Source organism: Eschrichtius robustus, chromosome 20 (genome assembly GCF_028021215.1).
Source record: "Eschrichtius robustus isolate mEscRob2 chromosome 20, mEscRob2.pri, whole genome shotgun sequence".
In the NCBI taxonomy this organism is placed as follows: Eukaryota; Metazoa; Chordata; class Mammalia; order Artiodactyla; family Eschrichtiidae; genus Eschrichtius; species Eschrichtius robustus.
Window position 1 is genome coordinate 7,817,088 of NC_090843.1, and position 16,920 is coordinate 7,834,007.

Genomic DNA, 16,920 nt, shown 5'->3' on the forward strand with positions numbered 1-16,920 from the left:
TCCCAAATGTGAACAAGGCACCAGGAGAATTCGTTTATTGGAAGCACTGGGTTGAGGGAAGAGGGAGGAAAACAGAGCTGCTCATCTCCATCCAGGTCAGGGGAGAGAGCCCAACACCGGGAGTCAGTCAGACAGAGGGAAGACCCACCCTCTCGGGTTGGGCTGCTCTGGGGCCAGGGGTGCATGCATCCTACCTCCCCGCTCACACGCGCTCCCGTGACTGCTTTGGCCCCCATCAGCGCAGGGAGCGCAGGACCGTGCGGGAGGCCGAGCGGTAGCAGTGGTACCCCTCCAGCGAGGCTGGGAGGAGCAGCAGGCCGCTCAGAGGGTCCTTCCGGCAGCGCCCCATGGCCTCCTTGTAGCTCAGCCGTTCCTTGGAGATGGGGTCTGTCAAATCCTTCTCGTAGCTGGCCTCGTCCTGCAGGAGCTGGGCCAGCTCTTCACTGATCATGCCGGAGAGCACGGCCTGCACCGTGGGGATGCGGCCCGTCCTCTTGGGGTCGATGAGCCCTCCGGTCAGGTGCTGCACCCGCAGGTGTGGGAGCACGCTCTCCTGGGACATCCAGCCCTTCTGAATGGCCTCGCCCACCGACAGCCTCTTCTTGGTGACGGGGTCCTCGATGCCGGTGAAGCACTTCTGGGCATTGAGCAGCTTCTTCACTGAGCTGTTTTCGATCAGCCCCCTCTCCACAGCCTTGTGTACGGAGTAGCGCTCCCGGCTGAGGAGGTCCACGATGCCCCCTGTGGCTGCCTGTGCCTCCAGCAGCTTCTGCCCGGTAATGGGGTCCAGCATGTTCTTGGCCACGGCCGTCTTGATGGTGACCTTGTTGTCCGTGGTTGTGTCGTAGACGCCGGCAATGGGGAAGCTGTCCTCGCTGAGCCTGAGAGAGAAGCCGAGAGAGGAGCCGGGAGAGAAGAATCTGGTGCTCTGGGCGGCCGGGGAGGCCAGCGGGGACCTGGAGATGATGGTGCCGATGGAGAGGGAGGAACAGGGCTTGGTCTCCCCGGCCACGAGCAGGGCGAACTTGCTGATGGGGAGGTGGCCGTCCCTGTAGAGGTGGTACTCCTCCTTGGAGACGCGCCGGCAGCGCAGGGCGGCCTCGATGGAGTACTGCTTCCCGCTCTCGCGGTCCAGGAGCACAGATTCCTCCCCATGGGGACCCGAGGTGGTGACCTCCTCCCAGTCACACTCGAGCTCCTGCAGCTGGAGGTACTGGCCTCGGTCGATGATGCCCCTCTTGTAGGCCTTGTACGGGGACAGGCCCTTCCCCGTCTCGGGCTCCAAGATGGAGATCTTGGTGGAGAGGTTGGTCTCTCGCGTCTGGGTCTCCTGGTTGAGCTCCTCCCGGCTCACCTTGGTGTGGAGGTCCCAGAGGGTCCTCTCCTTCTCGTAGATCTGGTCCTTCTCGCGGAGGATGGCCGTCTCGAGCTGCGAGAGCTCCTGGCCCCGCTGGGCTGCCCCCTGCCGCTCGCGCTCTGTCTTCCGGCTGAGCAGCTTCGACTCCTCCTGCAGGCTCAGCACCTTCTGCTGCTTCTGCCTCTCCAGCTCCTGCAGCTCCTCCTGCAGCTGCCTGCACTCCTGGCTCCTCTGGTCCCGGGCCTTCTGGAGCTCGGCTTCCTCCCGCGACCAGGTCCTCCTCTGCGCCTCCGCCCGGTCTATCTGCTCCCGCAGGCGCCTCGCCGCCTCCTCCCGGCTCTGCCGGGTTGCGCGCTCCCTGTTGAGCATCTCCCACACCTGGGAACGCTCTCCCTCCAGGACCGGGTCCTTCTCCACCTTGATCACTTCCTTGTAGATGGTCTTCTCCTGCAGTTTGGTTTTCTGGAGCACGTCGATCTGCACCTGCAGGTTCTCGCACTCCCGACGCAGCTCGGTCACCTGGGTCTTCTCCTGGTCCAGGTCCCGCCGCTGGCCTTCCACCGACTTCTCTAGATCCGGGTCCTTCTCCAGCTGGACCACCTCCTCCACGATGACCTCCTGCACTGCAGGAGGCCGCTTCTCCAGCTCCTGGACCCTCAGCGTCAGCTGCCGCAGCTCCCGCTCCACAGCCAGCTTCTTGCCGTGTTCCTGCGGGAAGCTGAGCAGGCCCTCGTCCTCCTGCACGGCGGCCCGCAGCTGCTGCACCTCCCGCTCCAGCTTCCGCCGCCGGCCCGCCTCCTCATCCAGGCTCCGGCTCAGCCGGCCGTGCTCCTCGCGGAGCTTCGGGTCCCTCCGGGTGACCACCACCTCCTGCACCACCACCTTCTCCTCGGGCCGCCTCCTCTCCAGCAGCAGGTACTTGTTCTGCAGCTCGTAGACCACGTCCTCGGCCGCCCGTCGCTTCTGGGCCGCTTCCCGCACCTCCCGGCGCAGCCGCTCGGCCTCCTGCTCCAGGACCGGGTCCTTCTCATGGCGCACCACCTCCTTGTTCACCGTCTTGGTCTCCACCTTGGAGCGCTCCCGTCTCCACTCGTCGCGCTCCCCCTGCAGCCGGATGAGCTGCTCCTGGGCCCGCCCGCTGCCGTTGACCAGCTCGTTGAGCTGGGCCTTCAGGTGGTCCATCTCCCGCAGCACCTCCGGGTTCCTCTCGTGCCTCACCACCTCCTGCGTCACCTGCTTGTACTCCACCACGGGCTTCTGCGCCCGCAGGGCTGCCAGCTCGGGCAGCAGCCGCGCCGCCGCCTCCTCCACGCCGCTCCTCTTGCGGGCGGTCTCCTGCAGCTCGGCCCTGAGCCGCGCCATCTCCCGCTCCGTCTCCGGATCCACCTGGAAGATCTCGTGGACACGCTCCTGCAGGTCCACCCTGGGCTTCTGCTTCTCCTCCGCGCTGTGCTTGCCGCGCAGCTCCTTCAGCTCCCCGGCCAGCGCCTCGTTCTCCTGCCTCTCCGCCTCCAGGAGGCTCCTCAGCCTGGACGCCTCTCGGAGGAGGCCTGGGTCCTGCTCCACCCTCTTCACCTCCTTCACGATCACCTTCGGCTGCACGGCGCGGATCGCCTGCTCCAGCTCCGCGATGCGAGCCTGCAGCCCGGCCACGGCTGCCTCCACCCCCTTCCTCTGCGCCGCGTCCTCCTGCATCTGCAGCCTCAGGGCCTGGGCTGCCTTGACCATTTCCAGGTCCTTCTCCACCTTGACCACTTCTTTCACCACGACCTTCTCCTTCACGTTCGCCTCTTTCTGCTCAAGGGCCAGCAGCTCCGTCTTCAGCGCCTCCAGTTGGGCCAAGACGGCGGTGTTCTCCCCCCGCAGGAGCTGGATCTCGCTGCTGAGCTGGGCCGCCTGGCCGTCCAGGCCAGGGTCCCTCTCGATCTGGGTGACCTCCTTGGTCAGCAGGTGAGGCTGCGTGGCCTTCCTCTGGTCCTCTAGCTGCATGACCTTCTGGGCCGCCGCCTCCAGATCTGCCTGCAGGCCAGCCCGCTTCTTGCCCTCGTCCTCCACCTGGGACTTTGCCCTGGACAGGGTGCTCTCCAGCTGGGGGTCCCGGGAGAACTCCACCACTTCCTTCTCCTCCAGTTTCTCCAAGGGCTGCTGGGTCTTCAGTTGCAGCAGCTGGCTCCTCTGCTCCTCTAGCTCGCGCTGCACCTGGGCCACCCGCTTCCTCTCCTCCTCCAGCTGGGACTTCAGGGCCTCTGACTCCCTCCGGGCTCGGGCTGGGCTCTCGGACCCCTGCCGTGCGTCATGGGTCACCTGGATGTCCTCACTGAGCTCCTTCTGCAGGGTGAGAAGAAGAGGGGAGAGTCCTGGGGTGAGGGGAGGAAAGGGATAAGCCCACCACACCCTCCTGAGATCAGGACCCTTTCCTGCTTCCTGAGACTTCCTAGTAGGTCCTGGGAGGTGGACCTGAAGACCTGGGATGCTTGGAGGTAGGATTTTGAGAGGCTCCATCGACGCCCAGGATGTTAGGATTCAAGGCAGCGTTCAGGCCGCGTCTGCACTAGAACGTGCAAATAGGAAGGTCCTCCCTTCCTAAACTTTCCTCCTTCCACTTCCACCCAGGCTCCCAGAAATGGGCCCGCACTCCTCTGGGGGACCCTGGAGTACGCCTCTGGGTGGGAAGAAGCTGGCCAGTCCTTTGGCCAGTCACCAAGAGTCATGGAGAGCACCCGGCTCCTGGTCTCTCGGGGATGGAGACCTAGGTGGCCTCTTGCCCACTGGGGCTGGACCCTAGGCTGAAGACTTTGTGGGGATTCTCTCCCGTCCCCGCCGGAGCACTGCCCAGTGGCGAAGCTGTGACCGCATTGAATGACATCTCTTGGTACTAACTCTGAGATGGTCACCAGCCTGTAAGAGCTGCTGGGGGGGGGAGGAAGGGACGCCTGCCAGGTCAGCCACTGGGCCAGGCTGCCTAGTACGGGAGCGGATGGGCCTCACCCCCATACCTTCTCCAGAATCTTTCCGGCAAACTCCAGCTGGTGCAGTTGCTGCTGGTGCGCGGCTGCAACTTCAGCGTAGGCCTTCATCAGGTCCTTCTCCTGGAGAGGCCACAGGGAGGTGGGGGAGGGCGGTGTCAGCTCCTGCCTCAGAGGCTGAGGAGCCCAGCGGCGGCGGTGTTGAGGAATGAGGAATACAGAGCCCCAGCTCACCTGGGCCTGGATGGTCTCCTGCAGGGGAGCCACTCGGGGTGTCTTGGGGGCCGCCCCCGCCTGGGTGGGCTCCAGGGAGCAGCGGTAGGTGTCTGCCTGCAGCTCATAGTCCTGAGCAGCGGGGGAAGGGACAACAGGCTGGCCCTCAGCGGGGGGAGGGGGGAGGGGGAGGAGGGGGCTGTCGGAGGGAGGGTGGGTGGGTGGGAGATAAAAGGGACAAGCTGAAGTAACTGCTTACCTGGAGGGCCGCCTGCAGGTGCTGGGAGAGGCGGGATGCCTTGGCCCTGTCCTGCTCTCGGCCCTGGATCTCCTGCAGCAGCCTCTGCCGGGGCAGAAGGGAAAGTCAGGAAACACCACTCACCTGGACTCTTCTCCAGCCGGGCGCCTCCAGGGCCTCAGGCGGCCGGCCAGCACCGCCCAGAGGCGGGAAGGGCTCTGCGCGAAACTGCCTTTCCCCCACTGTGATCCACCGTGGCCTCTGCTCAGGACATTTCACCCCTCCACACGCACACCTGGCCACGCTATTTATTCCTCAGGCCTCAGCCTGGGTGTCAGTTCCTTCCAGACTGCTTGCCCCGGCCCCCATGCACATCCCGCAATGGGCTCCCCCAGCGCTCTGACTTCTCCACCAAAGCACTTATCAGCATCATGGCCTGGGATGCACTGGCCTCCGCCTCAGACTGTGGGCTGCCTGAGGGCCGGGCTGTACCCCCGCCCCTGGTTCATTACCAGCATGTAATAGGGGCTTGGCAAGTATGAGGAAGAGGATGCAGTAGGAGTTGGAACGCTCAGGAGCATAAGGCCCGCTGTCCACCTCGGACCAGACAGAGAAGGGCTGGCTGTTTCTGTGGGCAAATTGGAGCATTTGGGGTGGGGGGTGTGACACAAGGCCTCTGGGGTCTGAGCTTTGAGGTCATTAAAACACTGGCCACTAGAGGGCCACATGCACACAGGCAGCTCTCCCTGTTGCGCGGGTGGCCAGGGAAAGGGATGAGGTTTGAGGGCCCAGCTCTGGGTACCGGCCCCCAGGTCGCCTGCAGCCCCAGCTCCTCACCTTCTGCACCTGCAGCTTGTAGGCAATCTGGTTGGGCCCGTCCCTGGGCCGCACCTCGTTGCGGGGCAGGTGCTCGAGCCAGGAGTTCAGGTTGTCCCTGCAGCTCTTGAACTGCTGGTAGGTGAGGTCAGCGTCCTGCACCATCTTCTCCCTGCAGGAGGATGAGGCCCAGAGCAGAGGTGAGAGCTGCCCTCAGGGGACAGATGAGGGGTGCACGGAGGAGGCTGGTGGGCGCCTCCCTCCCTGGGACAGGTCAGGAGGGCTGAGTGACCCACCATGCCGATCCCCTAACTCTGGCCCTGTGCTGGAGCTGGGCATTCAGAGATGGACCGGACACTCTCTGCCAGGTACCACCTGGGAGGTCGGTGCTGTTACTCTCCCTTTTTTTTTTTCCTTTTTTAATTTATATGGATGCGCCGGGTCTTAGTTGTGTCACATGGGATCTTCGTTGCCGTGTGCGGGATCTTTAGTTTCGGCACCCGGGATCTAGTTCCCTGACCAGGGATCAAACCCGGGCCCCCTGCATTGGGAGCGCGGAGTCTTAACCACTGGACCGCCGGGGAAGTCCTCTATCCCATTTTAGAGGTCAGGAAACTGAACCTCAGAGAGGTGAAGTCGCCAGTCCAAGGTCACACAGCTCACCAGCCGTGGCCACCGTGCACTGTGGGGCTGTGCCATGAGCCGCGACGGCCCAGCACTCACCGCAGGTCCAGCTGGTCACCCACGGAGTGGTAGCGGTCCGTGAGGGCCCGCACCTGGCGCTGCTGGCGCGGCAGGTCTTGGCAGAACTCGTGGAAATTGCTGTGCAGCACGCTGCACGTGTGCTCGGCGGCCTTCAGCTGGCGGTGCAGCCCCAGCACGCAGGCCTGCTGCTCCAGCAGCTCCCTCCGCTGGCGCTGGGGAAGGAGGGGACACAGCGTGATGCACCCTCATGGTTCGGTCGGACACCACGTCCACCCTCCACCTGTCCTCAAATGCTTGGGCAGGCTGTGGCCCCCTTCTGCCAGGAGGCCACCCAGCCCCTCACCTGCAGCCCGCTGACCCTCTCCTGCAGCGCACCTGGGCCTACAGGGATGGGGGCCTCCTGCACCAGGGTGGACTCGAAGCCTCGGACGACCCTGTCCGCATCCCGGATCTGCCGCTCCAGACCCAGGGCAGCCTTGGCTCTGCCACAGAGGAGGCCAAGGGTCAGACACCCCTTTGGCCACACCCGTGCGGCCTCGCCCAGCGACCCCCATCCCCAGAGCACTCACTTCTCCCCGTAGAGTCTGCAGAGAACCTGCACGTCACTGTACTTGTTCTTGACGTTGCTGAGGGCCACGGGTAGGTGCAGGGCGGCGGGGCCCGCAGGCTGCCCCGACAGAAACGCCTCACACTCCTGCTGGGCTGCCGCCTTCTCTGCTCCCAGGCTCTGCAGCCGCTGGGCCATGCCCTGGGGTGGGGCGGGGCTCAGGATCTCTGCTCTGGGCAGGTGGCTTCCACCCAGCCCTCCTGCCGTGTCAACCTAACTCTGCCCACGAGGCCTGAGAGTGTGGTGCGGACGTGCTGGGGCTCAGTTCCCATGTAGATGACCGTGGGCAAGTCAACCTCTCTGACTCTGTCTCCTCATCTACAGAATGCTTGATGGGAGGATGAGATGAGACCCTGTGAGTCAGGAGCTCTTGCCCACCTTGGTCTTCATGTCACTATCCTGTTCGCAAAACCTTCAGTTCCCTGCCCCCTCGCTCCAGGTCAGGCAGCAAAGCCCTAGCTCCATCCACTTGGGGTTATTGCGTTGATTCTTTTATCAGTTATTCACTCATCTAGTCCATAAGCCACTGGTGCCGACTCCATGCCGTGCACTGCCTCCTTCCCAGGTTAACTGGACCCCCGACACCCCTGACGCTGTGACTTCAAAACCCAAGGACCTACTTGGAGACTGCCAGGTCCCAGGGCAGTGGCAACCAAGGCCCGGCGTGGGCAGAGGTATCGTTGAGGCCGCACAGTGTCTCCTTCTGCCACTCCTGCTTCCTCCCCCTGCCGCCCCAGGACCCCATCTGCAGCACCTTTCCCACCTCTGGAGCCCTCCCGCCCCCGGCCAGCGCTCTGAACCAGCTGAAACGCTACGGAACACGGCAGAGTGAAAATAACAAGTTGCACAATAACATGAACAACGTGCTTCAAATTTTTAAAAACGATATCCAAACAATATATCTGAGTAGAAACCGGTTTGGAAGGATACAACCCAAACTGCTGCCCCCCCCCGGGTGTGGGGGAGGGGCGGCTTTCACTGTTGGCACTTCTGAGTCCTTTTGGGATCATGTTTATACTCCTGCAACCTCTCCAGGGAGGCTCCCTGCCTGCCACCCGGGAGAAACCACCCCTAAGGTGCTCCAGGCTTCCTGCTGCTCTCAGGACTCTCGCCAGAACACCCCTCCAGCGTGGGGTACAGGGCCTTTACTCTGAGCCCTGCCCCTCTAGAACCTTCCTGGGCCTCGCTATACTTCATCCTCAGGACACCAGATGAGCTGGGTATTATTGTGCCTTTTTTCAGGGATGAGGAAACCAAGGCCCAGAGAGGCTGAGTGAATTGCCCAAAGCCACAGAGCCAGTCAGTGGAGGAGCCAGGATGGGAACCAGCTTGTGTGAGTCCTGGACTGTCCACTCCCTTCTTCCACCTCGGGGCCCCATGGCTGCTCCCACACTTGCCTCGTCTTTACTTTGTGCATCCCCCAGGGCCGGACCACTTCTTATCCCAGCTGCCCTGGTTCACCCACCTTGTGGCTTTGGATGCGGCCCTCCAGGTCCTCCAGTGGTGTGGTGCGGCTCAGCGGGGCCCGGATCCAGGTCAGCACCTGCTTCTCTATCTGCCCCAGGTCCTCCTCCAGCCGGGTCATCTGTGTCAGGAGCTTCTGGGCCTGTGGGTCAGCTGGGGCTGAGCTGGTTGGAGCTGGGGTAAGAGAGTGCCTGTGAGGGTCCAGGGCCTACCTCACGTCTGCCTGGTGGGCCCCTCCCTGAGTGCCTGCAGAGGGTCCTGTGGCGGGTAGGGCGGGAGGGCCGCGGGCAGGGCCTAACTGAGGGAGGGACATCCCCAGGGGCTTGCCAACCCAGGAGATGAAATCCCCAGAGCAGAAATCCTTAATTCAGGGTCACCCCCTGCCCGTGGCAGCCCTCACAGTGACCGGAGCCGAGTCTACTCCCTCTGTCCCAGTAGTGCCTCCCCCTGTTCCCTGGCCAGCCCTCGGTACCCTTCTGGCTAGGCCGTAAGGGCTCCGCAGCACTGGCCTTCAGGCGGCTCTGGACTGTGGTCAGTTTCTGCTTCAGGGCCTGCAGCTCCGAGGCCAGCCTGGAACAAGGAGGAGATCAGAGAAGGACGTCCCTCCACTCTCTCCCCTCGGCCCCAGCAGTCACTGGTCCAGGCGAAGGCCAGGCAATGGCCTCAAACCACACGGCCCGTTCTGGGCCCACAGCCTGCCTCCTGTCCCTGAGGATCCCCAGGCAAACCCACCTGGAGGCCCTGGCCACAGCTTCAGGGTCCGGAGCTGGGATGCAGAAGCAGGCGGCTGGGGCACGTTTGGTCTCGCCTGCCGGGCCCTGGACCACCCAGGTGTGCGAGTCAGTGTTGTCTATCAGCGTATATTGCTCACCCTGCAGCAGCTGCACCTAGGGGGCAGGTGGGGAGGGGCTCATGCAGGCTCAGGGGCCGGGCAGGAGAAGGGATCAAGGCCAAGATGGGTAGAGGCTGGGGACGGGGACAGGTAGAGGGACAGGGGCTGGGGCAGGGGCAGGGACGGGCCAGAGGCGGGACAGGGCTTGGAGAGGGGTAGTGCTCGGGCAGGGGCGGGGCAGGGGGCGGGGGCAGTGGCAGGAGTGGGTAGGAGGGGGAGGGGAGGGACTGGAGGGGGCAGGGGTGGGGTGGGCGGGGCCGGAGGAGCTGGGCAGGCAGAGACTGTACTTCTCCCGCCTCCCAGTCACAGATGCTGTTCACGTGCAGGGCCTGCTGGGGTGGGTTCCTGCGCTGCGGCAGAGGGGCCACCTCCCGGCTCCGCAGCTGCAGGTCCCCAACGGTCTTTTCGGCCACAGCCAGCTGCTTCTCCTCTGCCTGCAGGGATCCAGACAATGGGGGCTCAGGCCAGCCTCATCCGTGCCCCCCAGGAGGGCCAGGGAGGGGTCTGGCCCTCATGAAGACAGGGTCTCTTAGTCAGCAAAGTAAAAGGAGCCCCTCCCAGGGCACCCAGGATCCCAGGGCCTGCTGCTTGGGGTGGGGTAGGAGGCTGCCCAGCACCACCCAGGCCTGCAGAGCGGGAGCTGGAGGGGCCTCAGAGCTCTTCTGGGCAGCCCCTGTCACATCACCCACGAGGAAACTGAGGTCCGGAGGTGGGAAGGGCTTGCTGGTAACAGACCAGGCTCCTCCTGCTGCAGCCGACCTCCTTCTCCTGCTCCGAAGGCTGGGACTCCGGGCAGGACTAAGTACCCGGGAGGCCTGAGGCCCAGACACACAGGCAGGCCCCGTTCCCAGGAGTGGGTGCAGGGGCTGGGTGGGGCCATCTCACCTCCAGCTGCAGCAGCTCTGTTGGGGCGCCAGGTGGGCCCCCCGGGGCAGGGCTGTACTGGGTGTCCAGGCTGGAGTTGAGCTTTGCCAGGGTCTGGCTGACAGAGTCGGCCTCTTCCTGGAACTGAGGTCGGTGGGTGGTCAAGGGCAGAGCTGGGGCACCCGCTGCCCTAGGGCACCCCGCAAAGCAGCTAAATGCAAACCGGTTAAACCCAAACTGCCACTTGCCATCGGTCTTTCTACCCAGGCAGTGCAGTCTTTTTAACTAAATTGCTCTGCAGATCAGGCATTTTGAGGTCACTGAACTTAATTTCTTTTAGTGTTGTGAAACACTTTGATTTTCGTCCTTCCTGCACAGATGAAGGGCAGTGCCCCTCCCGCCTCACTCTAGCACCTGGAGTCCTGGCTGGGACCCCGGGTGCCCAGGGTGCCTCAGAGTAGAAGCCGGGAGTGTGCTTTAAAGAAACATCCTACAGTTGGGTGATATTACGGAATTCTCATCAGTGGGTGTGAGAATGGTATTGTGGATATATAGGAAAATGCCTTTAAAAAAAAAGAAAAGGGAAGGAAAAAATCCTCGACTTTTGTCTTTCTCAAAGTATATAAACCATTTTAGTTGGAAATTATTAAAAAAAAGAAGTCCCTGTTGTATATATACATTTTTTTATTTTTTCTTTTTTTCTTTTTTTTCTTTTTCTATTTGTAAGTCTATTGTATCAATGTTTGTCAACCCTTGTTTCATTATTGTCCCTTCTAAGGGGTTTTTTAGACATTTTTTTCGTTACTTTCCCCATTGTCGCCATGAAATTTTAGTATTATAGATATGTTGTATATCCTTTACGTATGTATATCTGTGATTTATGCATAAAAAGAATAAGATTTTTTTTTTTTTCGCCCATGAGAACCAACTTTCATCCCCCAGGAGTGATATCACCCTGTTGAGGATGTATGTGTGACATTATTTTCCCCCCGGGAACTAGTCACAACAACACAGCTCTGTCTTTTTTATTCAGTGCCTTGACCCCCGAGATGCGAGCGTGTCCTGCGGCGTCCTCCAGACACACCCCCGTGCCCCTGCCCGGCCCTGCCCGCAGGCTCACCCGGTTGTAATCCTCCACGTGCTGCAGCTGGCTCTCCTGGCAGATGCACAGGTTCAGGAAGTTCTGCCACTCCAACTTCAGGGCCTCCTGGTGGGCCTGGGGGCAGCAGCACGGAGTCCTCGGACCATGCCCCGACCTGGTCCATCCACCCGCCCACCCACCCACCCACCCACCCACCCACTCTGCTGGTCCTGCCCACCGTCCCCGACCCGAGTGGTGTCTCCGTCTCCGTCTTCCCAGCCTCCCTGGGAAGCTTCCCGAGCGAGGGAGTTAGGGTCCCCGAGGCAGCAGGGAGTGTGTGGGCCTTCGCACCCGGATGGGCCCCACGGCCGGGTGCCCGAGCTCCACCATGTGCTCCCCCTCATACTCCAGCTGGTTCACGCACTGCTCCTGGCTCAGCAGCTCGTGCTGCCTGAAGTGCTGGGAGAGAGGCGGGGAGCGGGCGGTGAGGACGAGGACGTTCCCCCACCTCGCCCCCACTTGCCCGCACTGACCTCGTACTCCCTCCGCACGCCCACGGGGTCTGCCATGAGGTCGCTCCAGTCCTGCTGCAGGATGCGCTGCTGCTGCTGGGCCAGGGCGCTCAGCTGGCGCGTGCAGCCCTGCAGGTGCGTGTACAGGCTGCCTAGGCTCTGCCCTCGCCACGAGGCTGCCTTCTGTGCTCGGGCGAGGGGCAGGGAGAGGGAAGGGGTAGCAAGAGGCACCATCACGCTGTGCCCCACTCCCAGCCCGCCCAGCCCGCCAGCCCGCCAGCCCGCCAGCCTGTCCCTTCCCCCTGCTCACCAGGAGATCCTGGTATTGGCTCTGGATGGTGGCCGCGTCCTGCCTCGACCAAGGGAGAGAGAACACGAGCGCAGTGAGAGATGGGGTGCAGGGGAGAATGTCCCCACGTCCTAGGCCTCCCGTGCCCCCCTCCTCCATCCCTAGCCCTAGAGGGCCAGCCAGGCCTCACTCAGGATCTGATGGGAGAAAGGGAACCGGGGGTGGGGCCGGGGCCAAGCAGGGATGTGCGTCCGACAGCTCACCCACCGGCCCTATGAGGCTCCGCAGCTGCTGCCCATAGGCCTCGATCTCCTTCTTCAGGATGTTGTGCTCGGCGACCTGCTGCTCCAGCTCCGCCATGCCTGGCCCGTACTGGCCCTCACAGACCTGCTTCTGCAGAAGGGCTGGCCGCTCAGCTCTGCTGCAGGGCCTGGGGTGGGAGCCCTCCTGCACCTCCCCTCCCCCTGGCCCCTGGCATCCCCATCGGCAGAGGCGGAGCTGGTCACTGGGGCAGAGGGTGGACGGGTGGGCGCCTGGGTGAAGGGCTGCGGCTCACCCCGGGGAACGTGCTATTCTCCAGTGGCCCCGGCCGAGGCCTCAGCATCGCATGACTGAGGACCCTGAACCTCACTGGTCCCCAGCACTCAGGGCTCAGCCTCTGAAAAGTCTCCACGCTCTGCCCTGCCTCCTGCCGGGACACCTCCAGCCTGGCTCCAGGAGCCTTGCACACCCTGCCCTGTCCACGGGCCCCCCCCCGTCCCCTCATTGTTATCAGGGCACCCCTTCTGTCGTGACATCAAAGCACAATTCCTCACGTGATGCTCAGGGTGCCCGTGACCTGGTTCTGCCTACCTGCCCAGAAAACCCCACTTCCCATCGCACCCCAGGCTTCCTCCAGGCCTCTTCCTTTTCTCTGGAATGTCCTCTCCTCACCACTTCACCCCAACCCAACCGAGCCCTCCCACCTGCAGGAAGCCTTCCCTGACTGCACCGTCGCCTCTGCCCACTCCCTTCCCAGATGGCCAGCTGCCCCCAGGTCCAAGCACGCATCAGCCCCTGACGAAACGCAGCTCTGGGTTGCCCTCTGATTGCTGCTGGGTGTGACTTCCAGATCCCTGAGGGGTCTCCGACTCTGGGGATGGCTCCTGACCTGCTTCTGCTCCAGCACCCGTGCCCAGTCGACCCTGGGCCCCACGTCAGGCGGCAGCACCATCCTCTCATACAGGGCGCGGTACTCGGAACACTCCTGGGTCACCCGCTCGTGCAGCTGCTTGATGCTGCCAAGGAAGTGGCCAGCAGGTCGGAGCTGGGCCCGGGGCTCCCCCCGTATGCCCAGCGCCTCCATCCTTGAGCCCCAGCCCCCCGCCGCCACCCGCACCCCACTCACTCCTTCTCGATCTCCTCGGCCTGCAGGTGCTTGAGCCGCCGGGCCTTGTCCACGTCCAGGAAGAGGTCCTTCAGCAGCTCCTCGGCCTCCTTCAGGCTACGGCCCGCATCCTCCCGGTGCTGCAGGGCCTGGCCCTGTTCGCTGTGCTGCCGGTCCTGCGGCAGCAGATGGCATCCTCACTGCCCACCGCTGCTGCCTGAGCCCCGCCCTGAGGGACTCTGGCCAACCTTTGTGCCCACACTGGCAGAGGGCAGGGCATGGGCACCTGCGGGGCGGACTCAGGACACAGGGGAGGCCTGGGCCCCTCAAGCCCCTTTGACCCCGCAGGTTAGGAGCCCAACAGAGAAGGAGGGATAAGCCCTCTCTCCCACTGTGTTTGGAGAGTGGCCAGGGAAGGACGGGACTGTCTGTCCATCTTCACCACGACAAGTGGGCACAGGAGGGACCGCCAGGCATGGCAATGGGCCTCCCACATCCCCATGCCCTGTCATCTGCCCCCAGGCCTCACCTGCTGCAGCTTCTTCTGGGTCTCCAGGATGTCCCTCTCCACCTGGTCGGCTTTGGCCTGTATGCGAGAGATGAGCAGGGCCAGCTCCTTGGTGGCATCTCTGATGGGTGGTGGGGACAGAGGGTAGCGTGGTTGGAAAAGTTCCCTCTGTTTCCCTTGGGCAGAGGTCTGCCCACCTGGGTGGTGTCCCTTCCTCCGCCTGCCCCATCCTGCCCTACAGCCGGGCTCACTGCCCTGGAGAGAGGAGTCCCAGACCTGGGGAGCTCTGGCCTCTCTGTGGGAATCTCTGTGAGATACCCAGTTCTGGGCGGGGAAGCACTGCCTCCACAGGAGGGCTCAGAAAATGGGGGTCCCGGGTGTACGCCGCACCGCGGAGCCAGCCGACCTCCCTGTCCTGGAAGTGTGTCCCCAACCCCGCCTAGCTCCCTGCCGCTTCTTCTGGCTGGAGGGCAGGCAGCCCGCAGGGGAGTGAGTGAATCACTGGCTCAGCCTCTAATACCTGAGACGGAACGGCTGGATCTTGGGGAGGGGCAGTTGGGCTGGCTGGGGACAGGGGAGCAGCAGCGTGTCCCCCAGCCCAACTTCCATTCACGCCAACCCTGTCTCCCCACCGCTGCCCCTGGGCTCTCTTCCTGTGCCCAGGCTAACAAGCTTCCAGAGGAGACACACAGCTCCGGGGCAGGGGGAGTCCACGAGATTGCCAGGGCACCCCAACCCTTTCCAGATTTAGGGGTTCAGAGCCCAAACTGGGACCTGACTTGCCGCAGGCCACACAGCCAGGAGCAGAGTATGAGCCTGAACTGGGTTGCCAGGGTCCTTTCCCAGCCTCTGTAGGGCGCCTCCTGTGGAACTGAGCTCACTCTGGAGCCCAGAGGCTCGAGCAGACCTAATAAAAGGCAGAGTGGTCTAAGCCTCAGGAGCACACACCCTGTGAGGTCACAATCCTGAGGAAGGTAAACCTTCATTAGCTGGGCCTTGAACCAGAGGACAAAGCAGAGGGGCGGTGACACAGACACAGTCTGAAAGAACTCTGACAGCCAGCCTGGTTTTTGTCCTTCTCCACCACTGCAGCTGTGTGGTCTTGGGCAAGTTACTTAACCTCTCTGTGCCCGAGGTTCCTCACCTGTAAAGTAAGGCTCTAGTAATATCTACCTCACCGTGTTATTGTGTTAAGAGAACTGATTCATCTGAAGTGTCCTGTGCAGAGTCAGCACCCAGTGTTAGTTTTTATTCCTCTAGAATGTAGGCGCTTCGAAGGCAGGGAGGGACCTGTCGATTCTGTTTACGATGGCATCCCCGGGGCCTAGACCAGTCTTGGCACACAGTAGGTGCTCAATAAATATGTGTTGAGCAAGCAGATTGCACATAAGGGGAATGATGAGCCCTCTTGGGGCGGCTGCAGCCAGGACAGGGCCCTAGGGACCGAGCTGCCCAGCGGCCTCGCTGGGGACGGGAGCTCTGGGTCCTGAGCCTGGGAGCGCTGCTGGGAGGAGCACACTCCACGCTGGGCAGGGCCCAGGAGCCCCAGGGAGGACAGCTCACTCCAGTGAGTCTTAACTGCCATCTTTCCCATCTGCCGAGAAGCCCAGCCTCTGAGTCGTCACCCTGAGCCCTACTGGGGTGATGGGCCTTTCATCTCCGCTCCCACCTCCACACCCAGGACCCCGCGAGCCGCCACCTCCACCCTGCAGAGGGGACTGATGGCCAGTGAGTGGGAGAAGGCTGGCCAAGTCTGCAGACTGTGTGGCTCTGGAGAGCTGGGCTGGGCCCTGCCGGGAGCTGGGGGAACTGAGAGAGGCTCTGAGGATGTCCTGGGCCCACGGGCCCCTCCCCCTTCCCTCCAGCACCCCCTCCACACACCCGTAGGGTGAAGGAATCATCTCAACTCTGTAATAACTCTCAAGACCCGAGGCGTGAGCCGGGTGGGGAAAGCTGCAGCCTGGACGTGGGGGCAGCACAGCCCTGCCTCCGGGCACCCCACCTGCCACCTCTCCGCTTCTCCAGCCTCAGTCCTTCTGCCCACCCTGTGCTGTGCCCAGGTCCCAAGGGTCATCACAATCCAAGCAGAGCCTTGAGGGCAGAGCTATGGACAGGGAGACAGTCCCCCAGCCTCCCAGCAGAGGAAGGCAGCTGCTCAGGCCCCCATCCAGCACGTCTGCAGAGCAGCCTTAACCCGTGGCCCTCAGGCCCCCCGGAGAATGTGGGGAGCCCCAGGCCATCCCTGGTCTCCTGCCAGGGCTGGAGCTCGGCCTGGGCCGGGGAGAGAGTCCACCCCCGGGCTCTTGGCCTCAGGACACCGAATGCCAGCACTGGGCCGGCCCCGGCTCTGGCCTGGTCCCGCGCCACCCCGGCCCCCACCCCCTCCCCCGGCCCCGCTCACCGGCTGTGCTTGTTGGGGGACCCCTTGGGGGAGTCTTTGGCCAGGGAGGCCTTGGGGGACCCCTTCCCCTGGGAGCCTTTGCTCAGCCCCTTGAACATGGTCGTGAAGGCAGGTGCGGGCTCGGGCTGGGCTTGGCCGGCGATGGCAGGCGGGTGGCAGGCAGCAGGTGCGAGTCCTCGCTGGCTGCTCAGCTGGGCTCTGGCGAGGTGGGGAGGCCGGGCACTGGGCGGGCGGATTTTGTGCGGCCCCTCCCTGCAGGTGAGGCGGGCGAGCAGCCGGGGCTGTGCGCACCCACGCTTGCCCACACCCCACTCATGCCAGCTCCTGCACAACCAGTTTGGGAGGAAAGGGCACAGCCCAGAGGGCGGGGCGCCCGAGCCTGCCCGACTCTCAGAGAAGGTTTGGACTTGTTACACTCACACACCCAGAGCCAGAGGGAGTCGGCAGAGATCACACCCAGATGTGGAAATAGCCGGGCCCAGGAGGGACAGGGCTGACAGACGTGCGTGCGTGTGTATGCACGCACAGGCTCAGGGACCGAGGCCCGACCTTAGAGCTTGGGCGCAAGGTTAATAAACACCTCCAGCCAACACAGTGCTGTCAGGCACGCCCCCACCCACGGCTCTCAGCCTGCCGGGGGC

At 63.3% G+C, this 16,920-nt stretch overlaps 1 protein-coding gene across 1 annotated transcript; it reads right to left on the minus strand.

Moving 5' to 3' along the window:
* Positions 1-9: 9 nt before the first annotated feature.
* On the minus strand, positions 10-16,386 carry EVPL (envoplakin). Its single transcript, XM_068531105.1, has 22 exons — positions 16,280-16,386; positions 13,900-13,999; positions 13,392-13,546; positions 13,155-13,281; positions 12,272-12,397; positions 12,026-12,064; positions 11,737-11,898; positions 11,555-11,662; positions 11,243-11,338; positions 10,144-10,266; positions 9,546-9,692; positions 9,099-9,253; positions 8,839-8,936; positions 8,368-8,540; positions 6,865-7,043; positions 6,639-6,777; positions 6,314-6,507; positions 5,612-5,762; positions 4,796-4,879; positions 4,558-4,668; positions 4,354-4,446; positions 10-3,685 (listed from the first exon to the last, which is right to left on the minus strand). Exons 1-22 carry the CDS (start codon positions 16,375-16,377, stop codon positions 236-238), a joined length of 6,108 nt encoding a protein of 2,035 aa, XP_068387206.1. The 5' UTR covers positions 16,378-16,386; the 3' UTR covers positions 10-235.
* Positions 16,387-16,920: the final 534 nt, after the last annotated feature.

Bases quoted from the DNA above. Each gene is read 5' to 3' on its own strand.
- EVPL (XM_068531105.1), bottom strand. From the start codon at position 16,377: ATGTTCAAGGGGCTGAGCAAAGGCTCCCAGGGGAAGGGGTCCCCCAAG. The intron at 13,547-13,899 runs GTGAGGCCTGGG...CTGCTGCCGCAG, and splicing joins CCCAGAAGAAGCTGCAGCAG to GACCGGCAGCACAGCGAACA. The intron at 10,267-11,242 runs GTGAGCCTGCGG...CACCGACCTCAG, and splicing joins ACGTGGAGGATTACAACCGG to TTCCAGGAAGAGGCCGACTC.